The sequence below is a fragment of the Melitaea cinxia genome, chromosome 21 (genome assembly GCF_905220565.1).
Source record: "Melitaea cinxia chromosome 21, ilMelCinx1.1, whole genome shotgun sequence".
NCBI classification, from domain to species: domain Eukaryota; kingdom Metazoa; phylum Arthropoda; class Insecta; order Lepidoptera; family Nymphalidae; genus Melitaea; species Melitaea cinxia.
Window position 1 is genome coordinate 2142453 of NC_059414.1, and position 23656 is coordinate 2166108.

General features: G+C 34.4%; 1 protein-coding gene across 1 annotated transcript; it reads left to right on the forward strand.

The window, feature by feature from the left end:
* Window positions 1-142: 142 nt before the first annotated feature.
* Window positions 143-8808, forward strand: LOC123664123 (synapse-associated protein of 47 kDa-like). The gene is made up of 5 exons (XM_045598726.1): window positions 143-476; window positions 963-1163; window positions 4094-4173; window positions 4919-4978; window positions 8160-8808. The coding sequence occupies exons 1-5, from the start codon at window positions 346-348 to the stop codon at window positions 8294-8296; spliced, it is 609 nt and encodes a 202-aa protein (XP_045454682.1). The 5' UTR covers window positions 143-345; the 3' UTR covers window positions 8297-8808.
* The last annotated feature ends 14848 nt before the right edge of the window (window positions 8809-23656 follow it).

The window sequence follows — 23656 nt, forward strand, 5'->3', positions numbered from 1 at the left end:
TGAATGGTTTTAAAATAATAAGTAGCCATATAAAAAAGTTAAATTGTAAAAATTTACTAGTCGTATTGAAAAAAGTCGATAATGTACAACCCTGACAAGTAATATACCTATAGATTCTATATTTATGGTAACTTACAAAATAACAGCGCAAGCTGCGCAAGTTTTCATGCGCAATGAAAACTCCCTTGAATTCACTGGTCGATTGCGGTGTTCCATTTAGTTTTTCAGCTGATCACGCTTTCTACGGGCGCCTAGCAGTCGACGCGTGTGTCATGTGCGAAACTGTCGCAGCGTAGTAAGACGAGTGCTTGTGTACTGTGTAGTTGCTAGCTTGTGCCAGTGAAAATGTTTTCAGGACTTACTAACCAGGTCACATCTTGGATGGGGGCGGCTAAGGGTGAGCCTCAAGATGAAGAAGTGCCCACTCCGACTAAAGATGCGACCGGGGAGACCACGGCGGAGGGTGAAAAACAAAGGTTTATAAGATCCTTTGTTTACATTTTAATTCTGTTCTTTTTTGTATATTTAGAAATTCCGACAGTAACTTTTTCGAGGAAATTATTTTTTAAGCACTTTTAATTGTTAATCTGTTACACAAAGAGTATTTAAATGTCGAATTTTATGTCTGATGGCGCAGTTCAATACGTGTATAAAAGCAAGTTTAATAGGATATTTAAGGGATGAAATCTTTTTTCTGAGGGTTACATAATGTATATATTGATCCAGTATAGGTAATGTAAAATATGATATTTAGGTCAAGTGATATATACCTAAATCAATGCCAAGTTACATTAAGCTGTGATGGTGCCTTCTTTTCTCTTTTGTTTTTTAAATTTAGCTTGCTTGCAACCTCAGGGGGTTTATTAGAAAGTATTTTTTAATGGAATAATACAATTTGTAAGTTAGGAAGACACTCATTTTTTTATGATGTAATCATTTCTCAAATTTTTATTTTGTTACAGTCCAACCAAAGGAGGCAGCAAACTAGATCTCATCACCAATGTGAAGTCACAGATGACAGGATGGCTAGGAGCAGGCATCCCCATCCCGGGTCTTAAGAAAAATGAGGCAGCTCCAACTGACACCACTGAGCCCGCCCCGGTTGAGCCAGCCGAAGTAGCTGAACCTAAGCCTGAGACAAAAGACGATGATGATAACTCTAGGTATAATAGGTATGAGGGATTGACAGAAGCAATGAGTTTGCTTATGCAATTTTTTTAGTGTGGTGTGTCATTTCTGATCCAGTTTTGAAAAATTATGTCAATATTTTACATAAATAGTTAAAGTTAACTTCCATTTAACATATATTTGTTATATAACAGGATAAGAGATCACATACCAGTTTAAATTTTACTGTCTTTTTCCAAATTCAAAATTGCACAAAAAAGAGCACAGAAAAATTTAATACATAAAATAGATAATGGAAGCTTTTTGTCATGAATTTTTATTATTTTATCAGCTTTGTCACACTGCATCTTATGGTTCTTGATTGGCACGCCCGGATCTTATTTGTTCACTTATGTAATCTATGGTCTCTAAGTCTCCATTGTTCAAATGCATAAAATTATTTATAAATTTCAATTTATTTTTGGAATGCCTAAAATTTTTATAATACTTTCCAATTTATTTTTGGAATGCCTAAAATTTTTATAATACTTTCATTAATAGCTAGATTTTTTTTAAAATCATAGGTTCATATTGGACTTCAACTTTAAATAGAAAGATTATGATTATGTTGCTGGACATTATTGGTATTACAATAATATTAGACGTGTTATTTGAACCATTACAGTTTAGAAATTTTATAGAAACTGAATAACAATAGTGAACTCATTTATTCTGCTCAATCCCCATTTTTTATCATTTTTGTGCATTTTCTTGTATGATACTATATTTTATTTTCTTCAACGTCTAGAGCAATGCATATATGTTTCTAGAATATCACTTATCATTTCACATACTATTACTAAATTTTATTAACACCTTAGTAAATATTTATGCAACAGATTCATTTGGTATATGTGAAAATGTTAATTTAAAGTTGTATAAAGATTTGTTAATGAGGGTAATATGTTTTATGTAATGCTCAGATGTTTTTGATGTCTGTCTATCTTATGTATATATTTCTAGTTTGTAAGTTATCAAAAGAATAAGAAAAAAAATCTAAAAAAAAACTCCAAAAACCTTCATTTAGAATATGTAAGTAAAAATTAAAAGTATAGAACAGCAAAGAAATCTAAAAAACACCATTTCAAAAAAAACCAATAATAAAACCAGTTTTGTTTTCGTTTAATTCGCGAATATTACGTATTTAGACAGGGTCGGCAATGTGATTATAATACTCCCTAGTGTTTCAAGAGTTCATTGGCTACAATCAGGTGGACAGTATGGTGTATTGTAGGCGTGGTCGCCACCACAGTGGAATACAAAAGGATATTAATTGAAAAACTATTATCGTTAACACATTTTGTATGTTTAACGCAAAAATTAAGATTATCACTCGATAGTGTAGATGTCTGGATAATTGTATTTATATCATTCTTTTTAATATATTTTTTAATTTCTGATTCCTCAAAAGACAATATTTTCCGACAAGTGATTTCTTAAACTATGTGAGCTATTTTATCAAAATGGCAGATCATTGTTCAATCATTGACATCGGAAGTGTGTGTTTTTAACAGTATTGATCACTGATACTAATTTAATAACAACAGTAAAGTCCGATATATGGCGTTAACAGTTGATCACTTTAACACTATGGCTAAAGCAAGCGTACGAATATAAACGTGGAATATTGACCCAAATATGAAATATAGAAACCATTTTTGTGTTTCAGTTAAAATTCAAATTCAAATCTATTATTTACTAGCCGATCCGTGCCCACTTCGTTGGGCGTTAATTATTTTTGTGATACAAATATATAGTAGGTAAAGTTTTCATCTCGTTCGTATTTGTCCGACTTGATTTACATGTACTATTATTTTTCACTGAATTTTTTGTTCAGTAACAATAAAATATAGCCTATATCACTCCTGAATATTCTAGCTTTCTGTTAGTGAAAGAATTTTCATGATCGGATCAGAATTTTCGAAGATCACCCACTACAAACAAACAAAGTTAGAAACTTACCCCTTTATAATATATATAGTATAGATGAGTGACAGTGAAGGATGTTTGAACAAAACCAAAATAGAATATTTTCGCGCTTTGTGAAAAAAAAAAAATCTAAATTGTTGAACTAAAAAAAAAAAATGTACAGGACGTTCAACTCATATCTGCATTCCTTCTTAATGGGAGTTAACTGTATGTGTAATTGATCACGACTTGCGTAAATGCCTAGCCCATTTTTAAATTTGACTTCGTTTAAATTGACGAGCTTTTTTGATATACTTGGTCACTTGGTCACTTGGTCAATGAAACACATTCTACAAGAAAAAGAATTCGTTTCCTGTACGGGTAGTTAGTTGTATTTGGCAGTTAGTGTTAATATTTCACTTATTCGCCGTTTTTTAGGACTTAGAAAATTTGTATAGGCCGGTTATGGATAAGTATGTGGCCAGAGTGGCACGTATATTTAGACAAAGTAAAATTTAAAAAAGGCTAGGATTTTTTTACGTGAAACGTGATCACACCTACAGAAACTGCCCATTTGAAGGAACGCTAACATGTTGATTTATATAATGGTCTAATAGTTGAATAAAATAACTTAAAAAATAGCAGTCAAAAGTGTGGTGTCCATAAGATTCTTATCGCCAGATTACGATTTTGGCTAAGATCTAGATTAGGTAAAACCGAATTAGAAAAACCGAATTATGGGGTTTTTGGGTGTGGAGGGTGGAGGGTGTAGGGGAATCTATACAAGGTAACACTGTCACACCTCAAAACCCCATGGTTATGGAGATTATAATAGCTTTAAATTCTTCTTCTAACCTCAAAACTTTAACCATGGATATCTCCATAACCATGGGGTTCTGAGGTGTGACAGGGGTACCAGGGGTAGCGTTCCCCACCCTCTCCCCCCCATCCCCCCACGGTCCCGAAATTCGGTTTTACCTAATCTAAAGCTTTACCACGATTTTTTTTTCGTTGTTAGTGCAACTGGAGGGGCGGACAGCGGGCCAGCGTCCGCCGGGGGCACTCCCACTGAGGAACAACCGGGCGGGGTCGGGAACGGTGAGTGATACTGATAATAATAATGTTCCTTATTGTACACCACAGTATAAACTAACAGTAATTATGCAATAAAAGATGTACAAAGGCGGTCTTATTGCCTAAAGAGCAATTTCTTCCAGACAGCCTTTGTGAGTAGTTTATTGTTCACATAGAACTTTGTAGTTTTAGTGAGAATATTTAGTTAAAATCTTCAGTGTAGATTTCTCTTTCTTTTTGTTGTTAATAAGTAGCTTTATAGGCCTAAAAATAGATAATTTTAATTTCTGAATTGACTCATAGAAATTTTTCATTGTTTTTGTTAAATATTTTGTTTTTTTTTTCTCTGTAAAAGAAAATCATTAAAATTTTCTCTGTGGAGCAGCCCGACTGGAGTAGTAGTAATACTGTTTTCAAGAAGTGTTGCGTTCCTGTTGGTAAGTAAGGTGACCAGAGCTCTTGGGGCTAATTGGGGATAAGGTCGGCAACGCGCTTGCGATGCTTCTAATGTTGCAGACGTCTATAAGCTACGGTAATCGCTTACCATCAGGTGAACCGTACGCTTGTTTACCGCCCTAGTTGTGTATAAAAAAAAAAGAAAAGTGATATTTAATTAATGAATTGTATTGATGTATAGTGAAAACCTTTTGTTTTTTAAAGTAATAGAATATCCCACCCCTAAACATGTAGTTATTTCATAAATTAGGCACATGTTTTTATTTTGTAGATGGCTATATTTTATCATTTGTTTTGTCATGCACATTTTCAGGTACTCAGAGTAAAAAGTTATTCAATGTAGACAACATCGAAGTGCCAGATATGCAAGAGTGTTAGTAATTTTTATTTTTTTTTCTAGTAAGTTTATTTTTTTATTACATAGCTTTGCTTTGGCATGCCAACGCTCATTACTTAGTGAAAGAATCACACATTTTTATAGTCTTATGTGTATAATTTTAGAGTTACTTTGTAAATATGTATAACACGATTTCCATTCCTTTAGTATTTAATACGACTGCTGTAAAGACTGCGTAAACGTTGGAAAATGTTATGTTTCCCATTTTCTACGGTTCACGGTAGTTAAATCGAATTCGGTTTGAATTTAGACCACTGAGCAATTTTTATCAATCATTAGCAATTAATTTATATTATATAGTTGAAGATTTTTTTTATGGTATAAGGTGTTCCCTTAAAGAACAACTAGCTTAATTAGAAAGAAAATACCGAAATCGGAACAATAAATGTCGAAAAAAAAATAAAATAACACGAAAGTTTAGGAGTAACAAAAAAGTATGATATACGCGACTTTAAATACAATTTTACTGGTTAAGTGTCATTAAAGAAAATAAATAAATAAATGGGACTGGAAGTTCATCTATTCAGCGTAACTGACAAATTAATTCAATAACTTTATAATATTTTCATTATTCGAACGACGTTTCCACGATAACGATTATTTCAAATTATTGTTATTTCGATGAAAATAAGCGTGAAATTTGAAAAAAGAATATTAAAATATTTCGTAAAGAATTCTTACGTCATTTCCTCATCCGGCGAGAATGTAGGACGAGCTTCTTTGTACGTAACGGTCGCGTTTCCCTACGAAATGTGAAAAATACGTATTGTCGTCGGAAAAATCTCCAAAAACGATTTACATTCTATCCTATATCAAGTTTTACGCTAGATTTATCTACTTATATTACATAACTTATGTTATGAGACATTTATTAATTTTTATATTCGGCAAATTATACTTGAATAAAGTTTATATACCGGGTGATTTTGAAAGCGTTTTGGAAACGAAAATTTTGAATTATTTATCAATAACAGAAGCTATATATAACGTTAATTTAAAAATATATGTAATTTTTTTTTCATCAAAGTCGATATTCATATCGTTTACAGACAAAAAGTGAGAACCAGTAGTAGCGCTACACGGTAGGTACATTCTAAAAATAGAAATACTATACGTTTTAATATTGCGTCACAAAATCGTATTAGCCAATAAAAACAAAGCTACCGAGTTGCGCCGGAGTCGACCAATGACGGCTCACCTGTAATCGTCAGCGTCCCGCGTCCCTGGCTTTCAGTCGGTCAGTAATACCATAGCGGTACATGTGTAAACAAGGTCAAGGACGTTTAAATTATTATTCGCCGGAGTTTGAAGATGTTCTTGAGTACTTCGAGCGCGATCCCCGGCGGAGGACAAGGATGGCAGCAAGAGAATTCGATGTTAGCCAAAACTTCGTATGGAAGATATTACGTACACAAGGATTACACCCGTATCATTTTCGTAAGGCTCACGTAATAAACAACGCACCGGCAAGAATCGCCTTTTGCCAATGGTTGTTAAATAATACAAACGACAACATACTCTGGACGGACGAGTCACTGTTTACTTAAGTGGGACTATACAATGTGCACAATGATCATTACTGGGCTCTAATTAACCCCTACTTGATACGAGAAAACCATCACCAGGTTCGTTTCAGTGTGAACGTGTAGGCCTGTATTATTAACGACCAATTAATAGGGCCTATTTTTATTGAAGGTCATCTAACCGGCAACTCCTACTTAGAGATGTTAAGGAGAATAATATCTGAGTTAGTAGACGATGTGCCGTTAGCTTACTCGAGAGGTATGTACTACCAAGACGACGGCTGTCCCGCTCATTACGCGAGTGTAGTGCGTGCGTACCTGGATAATGAGTTTAGTGATAGGTGGATAGGTTGAGGAGGGCCTGTGTCTTGGCCACCTGGAAGTCTGGAGTTAACGGTCTTTGATTTTTTCTTGTGGTCGGAAATAAAAAATTATACACGTCAATATGAAAGCTGTGATGATTTACGCATTGCGATAGTGGACGCTTTTGATGAAGTGAAAAGTGATAAAGACACATTAAGAAAATTAAAAGAATTGTATTAAACGTGTACGTTTGTGTATTGAACGCAGCGGACTCCATTTTGAGCAGTTGTTTCGATACAGAGAAGTGTAAATAGTGTAAATAAACTGTTAATACGTATGTAAGTTAATTATTCTGTAGATAGCTCCGATTTTTTAAATACGCCAGAAATTTATACCTACAGTCCGTTTATAAATTTATTTGTTCTGAAAAGAACAATCGTCGTTAATAATCGAAAAGAAGTTTAAATAAAATAGGTATTTCTGACGGTCCTAAGCCCGTGTAAAGTATGAAGGACAAACGAGTCTATCTATGTAAGTACTCGCTAGCTCGCGCCTATAGGTATACTTTTATCAACCGAAACGCGCACGGACGTGTTTCATTCATATAAAATAATGAATGAATGATCAGTGCCTTACTACTTTCCAAGTCGATCGAGTAAAAATGAATATTAAAATTGAAACTTTTTTTTAATCAACATTACAATTGATTTATCAATTTTTATAGGTACTATAGATGATTCCAAAGTAAAATATTTCGTTTCCAAAACGGTTATAAAATCACCGTGTATATATTGATCGAAAATCATCTTTAAATATAGAAACCGAGCATAACTAGCTGTATTATATTTAAAAAAATAAAAAAAAAAAATGAACCGTTTCGAACTCGACATTTTCAAAATTAAACGATTTATGCAAATGTAATCCTTTTTTAATAGGAACAGGTTTAAATTGGCAAGATCATTTAATCTAGAACTTTTTTGACAAACTTGGCCGAACTGTTTCTAAGCGATAACTCATCTATTACTTAACTTGGCGAGTGTCTTTTTGACTAACTTGTTCACACAGATTGCAATAATTTGGCTACTTATGCGCTTCTGCGTCAGCTGTAATAGTGCTTTGAAATTATTTATAGATAGATCGAAGCCTCCAATGCTGAGACTGAAATTATGTATTACTTAAATTGCAAATATTAAAAATTTGTTATCATACTAACTCTAGATTTAAAGAAACATTATTACTAACACAATATGGATTAGTCTCGAAATAAGAATTATTATTATTATTATTACTATTATATGATTTATGATAATTTATTTATTTCGATTTGACAGTGACAACAAAAGCCGTGGCTGGCGCTAAATCACTTGGTAACTTCCTATATTCGGCTGTCAACAAGGCTGGCGCTAAAGTGAGCGAGGCCAGCGCCAAAATCAAGAAAACAGTTGAGGAAAATGTGAGTAATAGATAAATAGTTTAAACTTATTGAAAAAGACACTATTTTTAGATATTTGTTATTATTTCAAGGTACATGAAATTTTATTTTGTCGTGTTACAAGTTTTTATAATCACGCAAAACGGTAGCTATAAAAAATGCTACAAAGAGCTTTTGTTATACATTTAATTATAAAGTGAATTCGAATAACTAACCACTAAATTATACAATTACATTAAAAACCAATGCCAACAATGAACTGAGGTACATAACTACAAAATTAGTTGAGATTTTTGAACATATTAATTAAGCAATGTCACGCAACAATTTGAATTATATATAACTTTGTAATTTGACACGTTTAGTTTAGGTTAAATTTTATAAATTATGTCGGCTTAAACCGAATAGTCCGAGAAAATCAATATTACAATCAAGATATACAGTGCGTTGTACATACATTATTTATCTCTTAGAATTGATACCTACGTGCAAATTTTTTAGATTGCTATTTTGGCAATAAATAAGTAAGATTAAAAGAAATAAATAAATTAATAAAAGAAAAGAAATCAAGTTTGCCTTAGGTTATCAAGAAATACGTTTAAAAATAAGATTACCGTGACGAAAATGTCTCAATTTATTTCACTGGTTTAGAATATACAAAGCGGCTTACGCCGCTTTGTATATTGATTTACATCAATTATTTTAATTAATTATTTACATCAATTATTTACATCAATTATCATATTTGTATGTTGATTTACATCAAACAGGATGAATCCTCAAAATGACGAATAAATTGTGTGATATATAGAATGAATGGCACCTCAATATAAAGGGATTGTGTTTAAATTCAGCCAAGGCCCGAAATCAAATTGACGTCATTACTCCGGGACCCGTCGACGAGAGAAAGATAAATATTCATTTGTTTGTTCTCACTTTAGCGCAGATGAAGGAAATTAGATTACTCATTTCGACTTGGCTAACTTGGCGATGTAGGTGAGAATACATTAACGGAATAAGTTTAAAAGAAGCGCTTTATTCTATTTCAGTGTAATTTCACTTGGTTGATAATTTTGGGATTATTCAAAGGTTTATGTGGGAAACAATTCTCTGCTTACAGTCAGTCGTACACCAAATACATAATAAACGTAGAACAAGTTTAGTTAAGTTTTATAGGCACTTATGGCAAGGCAAGGGAACGACGGTGTGGATAAAAGAAATTATAAGGGTTACTGCCAAATTATACATACTCTAGCAAAAAGGTGCGGTTAATTCTGACACTAAGAAGGAAAACTTCGTTCAATGTAGGAAGAAATTATATAATACTGGAAATAAAAAATAAGCGTATATGCCAATTTAGTATTTCGAAATTCAAAACGAATTTATCTATATTTAATATTAAATAACAATATAATACAATATTACGTACAAAAATAGTGAAAATATGTCATAAAAGTATATTACGGTACATTTTTTCTCTGTTATCCAGCTGGTATTAATAATTTAATACCCTAAAAATGTTTAGTTATTAGGTCTACTGGTGGGCTGAGAAGTGTGGTTTGCTAACGCTTAAAGTAGATTTTATCGAAGGTACCAAAAAAACGTTTAGAGGTCGTTCGAGGACATACAGTTCATTGGATGTCGCTTTGAGAGTTATTTTGGTAGATAAAGTAAACCACCACTGATTTTGAAAGTTGATGAGTTTTTTACATGAATGCTTTTATTATGATGTTTTAATTATACTTTGTAATTATCAAAAACATAGTGTTTGGTATATGTTTTTGATTTTTATAAAACTAATTTGTTTCCTTGTTTGTTTGACCTATCTGAGGATCGGTAGAGGTCAAGAATGGAAATGAATCAGGATATAATTGAAATGACTAAGAAAGGCATGAATAGAATTGAAGAACAATTTAGCACAAAAACAACAAGCAAAAACAACTTTTAAACAGAACAATTTAACAAGTACCGAAAATCAATCGGTGATAAAACTTTTCCTGTATTCTTATCGTTCGGTGCATTCGTTTCATTACATTACAATACCAGAAGTTTCAAAGAGTTTTGATTTTCTACAAACTCAATATATTACCCAAAAATTTGATAATGTAGGTAATATTTAAAAGTCAGGTTAGGTTTTCAAATAATTACTGGTATACTATAATCGTTCGTATAAAAATATAGTATAACTTCAACTTATAACAGAGATTAGAGTTAGTATCCATTCGGTCGAACGCGAGGTGTCTTTACTTTAAAAGCATCTAGAAAATATCTCCATCAACTTGAAAAAGATTTATCGTACACACTAATGCATACATCCAGGGGTGGTATGTGTTGCTCTTAATAAAATTTTAGCATGCGGCATAATGGACGCCACCCGTGGTTTTATGCATGAGTGTGTTTAGGTTATTGAAAGTAGTCGTGTTTCATACTGCGTCGTAATTTAAACTTATTGGCTTGCTTACTGCGAAATAAAGAATTAGTATATATAAATAAAGTTAATAAATTCATGTGTGTACCCAAAATGGCGAAATATGGGGCATTGGCCCCACCCTTTTGAGTAATCTTTGGTAACGCGTATTTACTTTATTATTTTTTCGTGTACCTACGTTGTATTACTTGTCGATGTAATTGAAATCGTTTTTTTTTTTCTTTTGCGAGAAAACAAAATTATGTCATGTTCTAAAGTAATGTGCTTGATTCACAAACTTATGAAGCAAGTGGAGTGATTAATCCGTAACCGTGATTCCGTAATTCGTAACGTGAACATATCCAATGATTTAGAACCATTTGGTCATATAAAATTCTTTCTCCGAATTTTTTAAATGAAAACCTATTTGAAGCTGATGACGGTCAATTGTAAAAAGTTAAAGGAAAAAGTTTTGAAATGACATTGTTTGCAAAATGTCGTAGTGGGGAGGGGGGGGGGCAGTGTGCAGATGCGCCACGACGATACGAAGACACGGAGACACAAAGACACGATGAAGGGATAGGGAGGAAGGCAATAAAAGGGACTTTGCGTAGAATAATGTTTATTCTAGCGAAGTGAATACAGAGTCGTATTGGACCTGAGACTTTCCGAGAGCAACCGGTCAAAAGGCACAGTAAGGATAGTCAACAAAGAGTGCACGAACTAAAAGCTAGAGACTAATGTACCAACAGAAGTATCTTTACTCATTTTGACAATTTGTAACCAGGAAGGTATATTCATTCTTCCGCATAACTTCGGCAGCTTAATGTAACTCAGGTCAGCGCCATCTAGTGACGAGTGCGTTACTTTACAATGTGATCTTATTTTTTAATAAGCTTTGTTACACATACATATTTCGTTCTGAATTTTAAAGTCCTCGATGGAACTTAAGGCATTCCGTAAAACGATCCCTCGTAATGTAACATGCGTTTTTCGTTGGTTCGCGATTATATTTACAGAAAAAAAAACTATTTTAATTTCTTTTCAACGATTTTTTTTTGATTGGTAAAGAGACAAAAAACACATTAATCATATTAGGTGCTATGATATAACCGTCATTTTTCATTAAAAGAAACAGCGCAATAATGACTAATCCATTTTTATTATTCTGGTATCTCAACAGAAACGGCTATAGTCCTTATGTGCATTGCAATAGGTGGTACATTTGTACCGAAGTGTGTTGGCATGTAGGATCGACTCTTATGGATATTGTAATAAAGGTGATATGCCTTTGCGTTTGGAAAGAGGCCAATAGATATAGATAGATGGATAGGGTGTGCTATTCAGAATGGGTTTCTGGAGCGACTTTTAACATTATTAAAGACATGACGTATGGAATCCGCATTGTTCTCCTCGCTTGTAAATGTTTTCTGATTTCCAACCAACGTATGTGCAATTGATACTTAAATGATCAATTAATTACTGTAATAATTAGATCATTGTCTTTTATGGTAAATGATAATCTGTTGAGTGGTCAAAAGTTTGTGTTCATACTAAATTTTATTCCATGGGATGAAATTTTTTTTTATTTTTTTATTTTTATAAAAAGTATAAATTACGTTTTAATTAAAAAAGTAGTGTTCTTCGATTGTGTAGTTAACACTAGGGCAAAGATCTCAAAGCTCGTCTGTTATCACTTTCTTGGAAAATCGACGTCATCGTCATCGAGCCGCTAAGAATTAAAACCTCTGTAGGTTATTTTACGTATCGTTAATTATTTCAACTGTGTGTTATATATGTAAACTAGATGTGTCCGCGGCTTCGCCCGCGTTTAAATCAGTGAGTCACAAAGTTTTCCCGGCTAACTTGCCACGATGTCCTTAGATGGCGAAGTGGCTTCTTCCGGACCGGGACAGATATAATATCATAAGTAATGGTTCGTTATTAAACAGGTTTGTTATTTTTGTTGGCGTCCTGTCGTGTTGGCGCATTGGCGCGTTTTCACGTTGGCGCATTGGCGTGTTGGCGTGTTGGCGCATTGGCGTGTTGGCCCATTGGCGTGTTGGCGTGTTGGCGTGTTGCCGTATTGGCGTGTTGGCACATTGGCACATTGGCACGTTGGCGTGTTGGCGGGTTGGCGCATTGGCGTGTTGGCGTATTGGCGTGTTGGCGTATTGGCACATTGGCGTGTTGGCGTGTTGGCGTGTTGGCGCATTGGCGTGTTGGCGTATTGGCGTGTTGGCGTATTGGCACATTGGCGTGTTGGCGTATTGGTGTGTTGGTATGTTGGCGTGTTGGCGTATTGGCACATTGGCGTGTTGGCGTGTTGTCACGTTGGCGTGTTGGCGTGTTGGCGCATTGGCGTGTTGGCGTATTGGCACATGGCGTTTTGGCGTGTTGGCGCATTGGCGTATTGGCGTGTTGGCGTGTTGGTGTGTTGGCGTATTGGCGTATTGGCGTATTGGCACATTGGCGTGTTGGCGTGTTGGCGTATTGGCGTGTTGGCGTGTTGGCGTATTGGCGTATTGGCACGTTGGCGTGTTGGCATATTGGCGCATTGGCGCGTTGGCGTATTGGCACATTGGCGTGTTGGACTGTTGGCGTATTGGCGCATTGGCGCGTTGGCGTATTGGCACATTGGCGTGTTGGACTGTTGGCGTATTGGCGCATTGGCGTATTGGTGTGTTGGCGTGTTGGCGTATTGGCGTATTGGCGTATTGGCGTGTTGGCACGTTGGCGTGTTGGCGTGTTGGCGTGTTGACGTGTTGACGTATTAGCAGGTTGGCGTGTTGGCGCATTGGCGTGTTGGCGTATTGGCGTGTTTAAGTTAAGCGGACAATAAAAAAAATGTCGATGTTTCCGATTTTAGTAATTTTCCAATATGCAATGAATCAAAACTATTGCTAACGGGAGTCAGATGTAGCCCGGACGACGACCACTGACTACTGCGCTCAGTCAGGCGTTATACACATTATATAATTTATATGTAGAAAGCCGGTAGAGATAACTCTAGAAGAAATCTCTTCCAGCTAACCTGCGGTAGTTGTTTTATTTATTTTTTATTTTTTATTTTATTACTGGACTTTCATTTGGATAAAATATCTGTGTTGTTACGGCAATAAAATATATAGCCGCCCCCTATCTTCCCGTGGGTGTTGTAAGAGGTGACTAAGAGATAACATAGTTCCACTACCACCTTGGAACTTAAAAAGCCGACAGATGGCGGGATAACTGCTGGATTTGAAATACACAGGCTACAGACAGGAAGACGGACAGCAGCGTCTTCGGTGCGACAAAGCCAGCCCTGCGGTCACCAATCCGCCTGCCCACCGTGTTGACTATGGCAAACACACATGAGGAGCTTGAACTTGCGGAGGCCTATGTCCAGCAGTAGATTGTATCAAGCTTGATGTTTGATGTTGATTGTAGATTGTATCAAGTGAAGATGATGATGATGATGATGAACACGGAATCGACTATCTGTTTAAGCGTTATATCAAGTCAGTCAGTCAGTCCGCTGCTGGACAAAGCCTCACTGAGTTCGCGCAAGACATCCCGGTTTTCCGCAATATAACAATATATTTATATATGATTACTAGCTGTGCCCGCGGCTTCGCCCGCGTTTAAATCAGTGAGTCACAAAGTTTTCCCGGCAAACTTCCAGTGAAACTCAAAATCTCATCAAAATCTGCTTAGTCGTTCCGTAAACCTTCCTCTTGAAGCCCTCTCTCCATTGGTAAAACCGCATGAAAAGCCGTTCAGTAAATTTTGAGGGAATCGATCACATACACTTTTGGGGACTTATTGTTATAATACACTAACTGTTGCCCGCGACTCCGTTCGCGTGGTTATGAAGATATGCATTACTATCAAGATGTTTTAAGCAATTTTTTTTTATTTCAGTCACTTGAAATGCTTATCACGCTGAGTAATTTTTTAAAAGGCACAATTTAGTATAATTTATTAGTTATTTTTATAAAACCTCTATACACCACATTTTTAGTTTTATTTTTAGGCTGCAGTATAAATAACCTAGCAGGCGAACTTATAGCTGCAGTATATGTTTCATACAAACTATCAACCCCAATCAAACGCCCTTAGCAGTGGAATATCAAAAAATCCGTTCTTAGCGGACGTTTACTAACTATAATCTACCTCCCTGCTAAATTTCATCTTTGTCCATCCTGGATGGATGGACCATCCAGCGGTTTTTAAGTTCTCGTGATGAGTGAGTCAGTGACCTTTCTCTTTTATATATATAGATTACGATGCATTATTTGGACTCCTTTTAACCATCTATAGAGCATACATTTTAAATTTCGTCTCTTACTTTAAAAACATAGACTTTTCATACAAACTTCCGACCCCCGTTTTATCTTTTATGTCCTATACAAAACATACTTGCCAAATTTCAAGTATGTAGGTGTTATAGTTTCGGAGATTTCGTGATGAGTGAGACAACCTACCATCCCCCGTTTTAACCCCAAAAGGGAGTTGGTTTCTAAAGATACATTAATTGGACATCTTCTCACCATCTATAGACCATACATTTTAAATTTCAAGTATCTTACTTCAAAAACATAGGACTTTCATACAAACTTCCAACCCCTGTTTTATCCCTTTAGGGATCGAGTTTCGTAAAATCCGTTCTCGGCGGATGTTTACGTCCTATAAGGAGCCTACCTGCCAAATTTTAAGTTTGTAGGTGTTATAGTTTTGGAGATTTCGTGATGAGTGATCTTTCGCTTTTATATAATGTATAGATAGATAGATATAGTAGCAGCCGCTCTGGTGTAGTGGCGCGAGTAGTCGCCTGAAACACCGACTGTTTACGGAATCGATTCCCGCTCGGGATGGATATTTGTTTTGTACAAATATTTATTTCCGATTTGGATGTCTGTCCTTGAGGGTGTCCCCACCGTGCCTAGAAGAGCACGTTAAGCCGCCGGTCTCGGTTTTTATCATAAATACCTAATAACGTGGTGGATTAAGCTCAATCCTTCTCCTACACGGAGAAAGAGGCCTATAGTGTAGTAAAATAAAGTAACACGTGATAACTGCCTTCGTTAAACCTAAGGGGAAAATCTATAAAACGTTCATAAGACCTGTCGTAATGTATGGATCGGAATGTTGGGCAACAAAAGTGACGGATGAAAGAAGAGTGCACGCAGCCGAGATGAGAATGCTAAGATGGATGTGTGGAGTAACGAGGAAAGATCGGATTAGAAATGAGTATATAAGGGGAAGTTTGAAAGTAGCACCCGTGACAGAGAAAATGAGGAGCAATAGGTTAGCGTGGTATGGGCATGTAATGAGGAGGGATGACCGCTATGTCGGTAAAAGAATGTTAGGGATGAATGTCGAAGGACGAAGAGCGATCGGTAGACCGAAAAAGCGATGGATGGATTGTGTGAGTGAGGATATGAGAAAGAAACCGACCCTACATAAGTGGGATAAGGGCAGGAAGATGATGACGTGATAACTGCCTTCATTCGATGTTGTAATGAAATAGTGTGTAAATGTTATCTGGATACCTCCCTTCCCTAAATTCTTAATCAACTCTTGCATCATTCTGGGTTAGACCATTGCCTTCACCATTGCTCACAATTTTATGACACACGTTATGATTTTGGAAGACATAGGCTAAATTTGTAGACTTACTAAGAGTGCTTCTTATTTTAGTATAATATTTGTCTTCCGATTCCACTAAAATTACTTTAATCAAAGGACCTAACACGTGTTATCTCCGGAGCCAACGTTATGCCTTATAGCACAGATATGTGATGATTTATTAGCTCATTATGCAATGAATTGTGTTGTCTACGGTCCCTTTCAACCACCTTACCGGGGCAGCCCTCTTAAATAGTATTTTGATCACGAACTTTCGAACCTTGAATGTAGTTACCTCAATATGAAATTAAAAATAAACCCTTTAAAAGGTGTCATCAATTAAATGACGGGAGTGGCTGTATATATTTTTTTCAAAAATTGTGTGTATGTTCAGTTCTTCTCCACATTAAGTTGCCCCATAACTTTTATGTGCTGTGTGGCTACGGCACTAAAGAATTTAGCCACCCCCTCTCTTCCCGTGGGTGTCGTAAGAGGCGACTAAGGGATAACAAGGTTCCACAACCACCTTGGAACTTAAGAAGCCGACCGATGGCGGGATAACCATCCAACTGCTGGCTTTGAAATACACAGGCCGAAGACGGGCAGCAGCGTCTTCGGTGCGAGAAAGCTAGTACTGCGGTCACCAACCCGCCTGCCCAGCGTGGTGACTATGGGCAAAACACATGAGTTCACGTTATTTTTGGCGTAAACTTGTGGAGGCCTATGTCCAGCAGTGGACTGTATAGGCTGTAATGATGATGTAATGATGATAACTTTTATATTTCTAGGATCATGTTGGGACATTTTACTCTTTTCTTAGGAAAAACACAGCCATGACAGCATATAACAGTGTTCATATAACAGCATATAACAGTGTTCACATCTATTAAATTGAAGAAAAAAATACCCTATAGCCTTCCTCCATAAATGGGCTATCTAACACTGAAAGTATTTTTTTTTAAATCGGACCAGTAGTTCCTGACGTTAGCGCGCTCAAACAAACAAAACAAACTCTTCAGCTTTATGATATTAGTCAAGTGAAAGCAATTTCTTATATAAACGAATTAGGTATAGGTACATAATAACATATTATACCTATCATTTTGAAATGTTGATGCTTCAAAATGATTTGTAAGTGTTTATGTTGCTTGTAAAGACTTGTTTTTATTAATAATCGAGACGTATCTCGTATTTTTCCTAATAAATTTAACTGACCATTATTAATTTTTCGTTTTAATAATGGTTATAATCTATCTTTATCTTTAATATCTTTAGTATCTTTTCTTACGTGTGCACTTTTTAGGAGTAAACTACCTTCTCTTACATTTTTTAGTACCTGTTTATCGCTTTTTTTTTTCAGTTCAATTGACTTTTAATTATTCTACGGTTTCTACGAACTCTAATTTTTTTTCAATCTATATTCACGATCTGTTTTGATATTAATAAATTAAAAATATACCATTTAAAAGATCTGCAATTTCTCAATGTTCGAAATTTAAAATAGCGACACACTTAGGTATTGTAAATTGATTTTAGATTTTAACGGAATCGTAAGAGTGCTTAAAATGAAAGCTACGAGAGTAAATAAGATCTAAATGTAAATAGCTAAGAGAGCGGAATTGAGGGTAGATATAAAAAGAAATACTCCCGTTCGAATCTTTCAGTTCGACGCTAATTTAATATCTCGGAGACAAATTCAATCACAGAATGTACGTACAGTATCTATCGCGAAAATATCGAATTAATATACCCGGGCACTGCAAAGTACTTTCTATTTATTACTTTAAGTCTTTGTTTATTTATTCAAGTAAATTTTCATTTATTCAAGTAATCTCTCATCTATGTTAGTTTTCGTGATATTTTTAGTTGTGTTACTGTTAATCTTTATATTTGTTCTAACTTTAAATTTTGCATTCTTTACGTTCAATATTAGGAAGAATATTTCAGTGATTAGCTTCATATGTTGAAGAGTGTTATCGGATCCATCGGTGCAATACGAATATTGTAGGTCGCCAAAAAAAAGTTTAGTTTACAAAATAGAATGCATAAAAAAAATTAACTAAAATATTACAAATACCTAGTAAATGAATAGGGATGTTTTGTTATTGTTCCGTCTGTTAGTCTATAAATAATTATATCGTATATATAATGTATTATATATTATACGATCAACTTTATCAAAATACATTTCGGAGCACCTCATTAAAGCTGAAGCTTTTCCTCGACAGTAATCTAACTAAAATACAAGCTTTTAGAAGCTTTGAAGATAATGTGAAATTAATTTTGTCACTAAGTCAATTTACCGGAGTCTTCGCCCGTCTAAATATTAATAATATTGGTCCATACTCTAATTTGAAATTTGGGATATATATTCGATTTAAATTAAAAGAGGATTTGGTGAGAACGCATTCACAACAAGTTACTTTTGCGTTAGCGGTCTTATGGCACATACAATTTTTTTTCTATACTACTACGGTGACAAGCATGCAAGAGTCCACCTGACTGTAAATTTTAACCATAGCCTTGTCGCCTGCAACATCAGGAGCATCACAAAGCACGTGACCCTACTATGACCCTAAAATGATATACAAGTGCTTGTCTTGTTTTGGGCTTGTGTGTGTATTGTTTTACCTAACAGATAGCTTTTCTTTTTTACTTCCTTCCATTGAGTGTGAACAGCTCCTTATGTTATTGATTATTAAAAACCAAAAAATGAGATGGGTACCGACCCAAAAACGAGACATGAAAACATGAGACCCGCAAATAAAGTAAGATTTATCCGCAGTACCCTTGCGACGAATTGTAAACACGCGATAATTATGCGTTATCTGCGGTAATTAATTAATCCATATCCTCCAACCTTCCAATCCTTTTTTTTTTATTTATTTTTTTATTTTGTGATATATCCATAGGCTTATTATGCCCGTGCTTTTGTTATTCCATATATTGTTATTATTATTATTTTTTAACATGCATCGGTACTTCACCGCAACTTCAGAATCCTAGAAGCCTTATCTAGTCTTAAAATTTCTAAAAGTCGACGCGAGTCCACTGATCAAGACTATTCTACATATTGCTTTTTTATATTTGTATATAGTAATTATATTTAACCATAACTTATTGAAATAAGTTATATAGGATTATCTTATTTTGTCATTAACGTCGGGGCGTCACGGTTGCATGCATTAGCGATCCCGTAGCGCCCCACTTTGACGATGAGGGCACCGCTGGGTTTTAATGGGTAGGATTATTTTTTGTATTTTCGCTATTTGTAAATTATAAAAATTTCCAAATTTGTAATAACGTTATTATTATTTTTAAGTATTGCACTTAGGGCATGACTTATTTCGAACATAATTATAATAACTTAAGATGAAAAATGTACATTTTTTATTTAGTATCTATCAATAATAGTGAGCTGTCCAAAACATTTGTGATAATAATAATAATAATATATTCTTTATTGTACACCAAAATATAAACAAACAGTAGTAATTACAAAAAAAAAAAAAAATGTACAAAGGCGATCTTATCGCTGAAGAGCGATTTCTTCCAGATAACCTTTGGGCACAGGACATGATATAGTAGTGACGGATAGGAAGTGTACAATATTCTTAAGGATGAATAAAAATAGTGTATGATAGATTTATTAATTCATACAAATACACATATAAGTACAAATATCCATAAAATATCCATACATAAATAATCAAAATAGTGATATATGTAGGTACAGATTTTGATCTCGTAAAAGTAGGAGGTTCTCAATTCGACTGTATTTTTTTTTATGTATGTTACATCGGAACTTTTGACCGTGTGGACCGATTTCGACAATTTTTTTTAAATCGAAAGGTGGTGTGTGTCAATTGGTCCCATTTAAATTTATTTGAGATCTAACAACTACTTTTCGAGTTATATCTAATAATGCGTTTTTACTTGACGCTTTTTTCGTCGACCTACGTTGTATTATACTGCATAACTTTCCACTGGATGTACCGATTTTGATAATTCTTTTTTTGTTGGAAAGGGGATATCCCTAGTTTGGTACCATGATAAGGAAACCAAGATCTGATGATAGGATCCCAGAGAAATCGAGGGAAACTCTCGAAAATCTGCAATAACTTTTTACTGGGTGTACCGATTTTGATAATTTTTAATTTAATCGAAAGCTGATGTTTATCATGTGGTCACATATAAATTTTATCGAGATCTGATAACTACTTTTTGAGTAATTTTTCGTCAATCTACGTTGTATTACTTGTCAATGTAATTGAAGTCGGTTTTTTTCGTTTGCGAGCAAACACAATTATTGGTTCGAACTTGTGGAGGACTATGTCCAGTATAGTTGACTGCAAAAGGCTGATGTGATGTAATGAATACTGTTAATAAACTTAACACTTCAGTTATACCCGGTACTATGCAAGTCCTGTGTCTGGTGTTTTACAAATATTTAAAACGTTTACATCGTGAACATATTAGGGTAGTTTTAATTTCGTTGCTATGTACTTCATCGTTCCCACAGACGAAACGATCGAACCTACCCAGATGACATGCGCACAGTTTCAGAAATATTGACTTATGAAATTGGTATTTTTGGTAACTATATATAAATACATTATGTACTAAGTACTGTGTGACTGACGACTTGAATAATTTAATGATTTTTTTTGCAAAATATTAACAAGGGAGGTTAAAGATTACAATTTTTTTTTTTAATAAAAAATACGTTTAAATATATAGAACTAGGAGATGCGAGCCAGTGTCCAATCGAGAAGGTAAAAAGGTTTTTCAATTAATTCTCCCCGGCGTCCGACCGCTATTGGTATCGCATTGACCTGATTTCCTCTCGCCACTGACCTTTCAGCGTTTTATGTAAAGCGTTTTAAATTGCCCTCTCTCATTGTGTCTATTTTATATAATTTCAGAATTATACTTGTTTGTATAATATAATAAATAGCAGTTTCATAAACGCCTCTTATACGTATTTAAATTGCTGGTGTGTTTAAAATGTATAATCATTTTATAGATTAATTTATATGCAAATAAAAAAGCTTTTTGGTGAAAACAGTATCACACACTTAAAATTTAATTTGGACAGTTAAATAATTTGGTATCACTAATACAGATTGAGCAGCTAAGAATAATCTTAAATAAGTTTTAATACGTTTTGAACTATGTACTAAATAAAACCGCATGTTTCTATCTCAATTTTTGTTGTATCGAACGGGAACGGGAACTAATGAGAATACCATAAATCGTACGGGTTCAATATTTCCGAGATTCAAAGATCCATCATTCCCGAACGGTGATAAATATTCTATTTGCAAACGTAATTGGTTTGAAGAAAACGCGTTTATGTATATTTGATTTTTATTTTAGGATTACGTTTGGATGATAATTTATTACGTGCTAACACTGCCTATATACAGACGTTCAATATCTTTCGCATTTATCGCTTCGTTGGTCTGCTGAATATTCACATACGTTCGCGTGATTGATCCCAATAATGATTATACGCTTATGAGTCACGTGGAATTTGTTACCGTATCTATACGTGCAATTTGTTCCTATTGTAAGTTTAACAGTAACAGCAGATCTTATCTATAGTTTGAACTGGTAATCGTTGTTAATATATAATCCGTTGAGCAATGAAGCATAGAATATGCCGAGCCTTCAAAAGGTTCAAAAGTAAAGCCACCTTTCTCTAGATAGTGCCTTTAAAAGCTTAAGCTCGGTAAGTGAAAAACTGTGTAAAAATGACGTACCTACGTTTAGAGTATATTTTTCACCAGAAATGTACGATGGTTACGTTAACGCACATCTTATGTAGATGGCACAAAATTAAGTGACATTATTTTTGTTAACGTGGGCGTTAAGATGTAACTTATTCAGTAAAAATGCTAGCAGTATTTGTCCATAGAGGCTTTTGACCTTGTTTCACGAATGAGCCCGTTGGTACGTCGAGTTTGAATCGGGTCAAGTATCTTTTTTGACTCCACTTAGAATTCAACAAAGTTTCAAAAACGTCCTTCAATAGTATCTCTTGATATACTGATAAAAGAAAAGCTTACCGGCGTAAATAATCTTTTATTAAATTCTTTTAGATACACAAAAACAAGTAAATTTCAAAGCGTCTCTATGTTAAACGAAAAATAAAATTTGGAGTTAATTGACTACACAGTGACCAGTGACCACTACTGCTGAACGATGTAGGATAGTAATAAATTCGAAAATATATATCCTATCATCACTTCAGCCTACCGCAATCCACTACTGGACATAGGCCTCCACAATTTCGTGCCAAAAATGGCGTAAACTCGTGTGTTGCCCATAGTACACGCTGGGCAGGCGGATTGTATATCCTATACAGTAGCATAATTACAACATAATTCTCTATAATTCTACTATGGTTGTTTTACAAACTCGATTAATGATCATTAAAAAGCTTTTATTATTAAAATTCCATGACCCGATGAAAAGCATCCATATTTCGTCACAACTTGACTATAAACATTCGGAAAATATAGTTCTAAAATAATAAAGTACTTCAGATTAAATTTTCTGCAGTTTTTTATTTAACAAGTAGCGTATACTTTAAGCGCTTGTTTTTCGAGCTTTGTAATCTAAATGTAGTATTAAATTTATTGTTTTACAAGTACACAGTAATATTTGGTTCAAGAACACTAAAAATAACAATTACACGACAAAATGTACATGAAAAGAATTGCGAAAAAAAAAACCCAATACATATATAAATTTAAGCATACAATCTAGAACAAAAAAAAGTGTCATATTGCATACTAAATAAATTTAAAAAATGCTCTACACACTACAATATACAATTCTTCATAATCAACAGATTTAGTATTAAATCAAGATAAGTTAGTTTGAATATGATATTTTTAACTAATTGTATTCTGTATGCAATACCTATCTTTAATCTCTGCTGTTTCCATTTTAATCTCTGTCCGTTTTGTCTCGGATCATTAATAAAACTAATGCACTGTGGATAACAAATTCTGTGTCGCGGAGTGATGAATGAATAGTGTTGGTGTTTTTTCATTTTCTTATTTTTTTTTTTACTGTTAAACTGTTCTTGTTAATATTATAAGAATAAAATATCCTACATATTTTTATGGATTTATATTTTGTTTACTTTGATGCCCTCATTTTTCTTTCTAAGATGACGTAAAATGTCTTTAATATAATTATATAAATGTAGCTTTATCTTCCTTGTATTTACATTTGAAAACATATGTTTTTCCTGCAGTTTCTTAATCTTCATCAGGTTTTTCTTCCACGTAATGCTTGCCGAGTTCAGATAAATTGTTATTAAGAGATACGTCTGTAATAAAGATTTTATTTATCGGAAATATGAG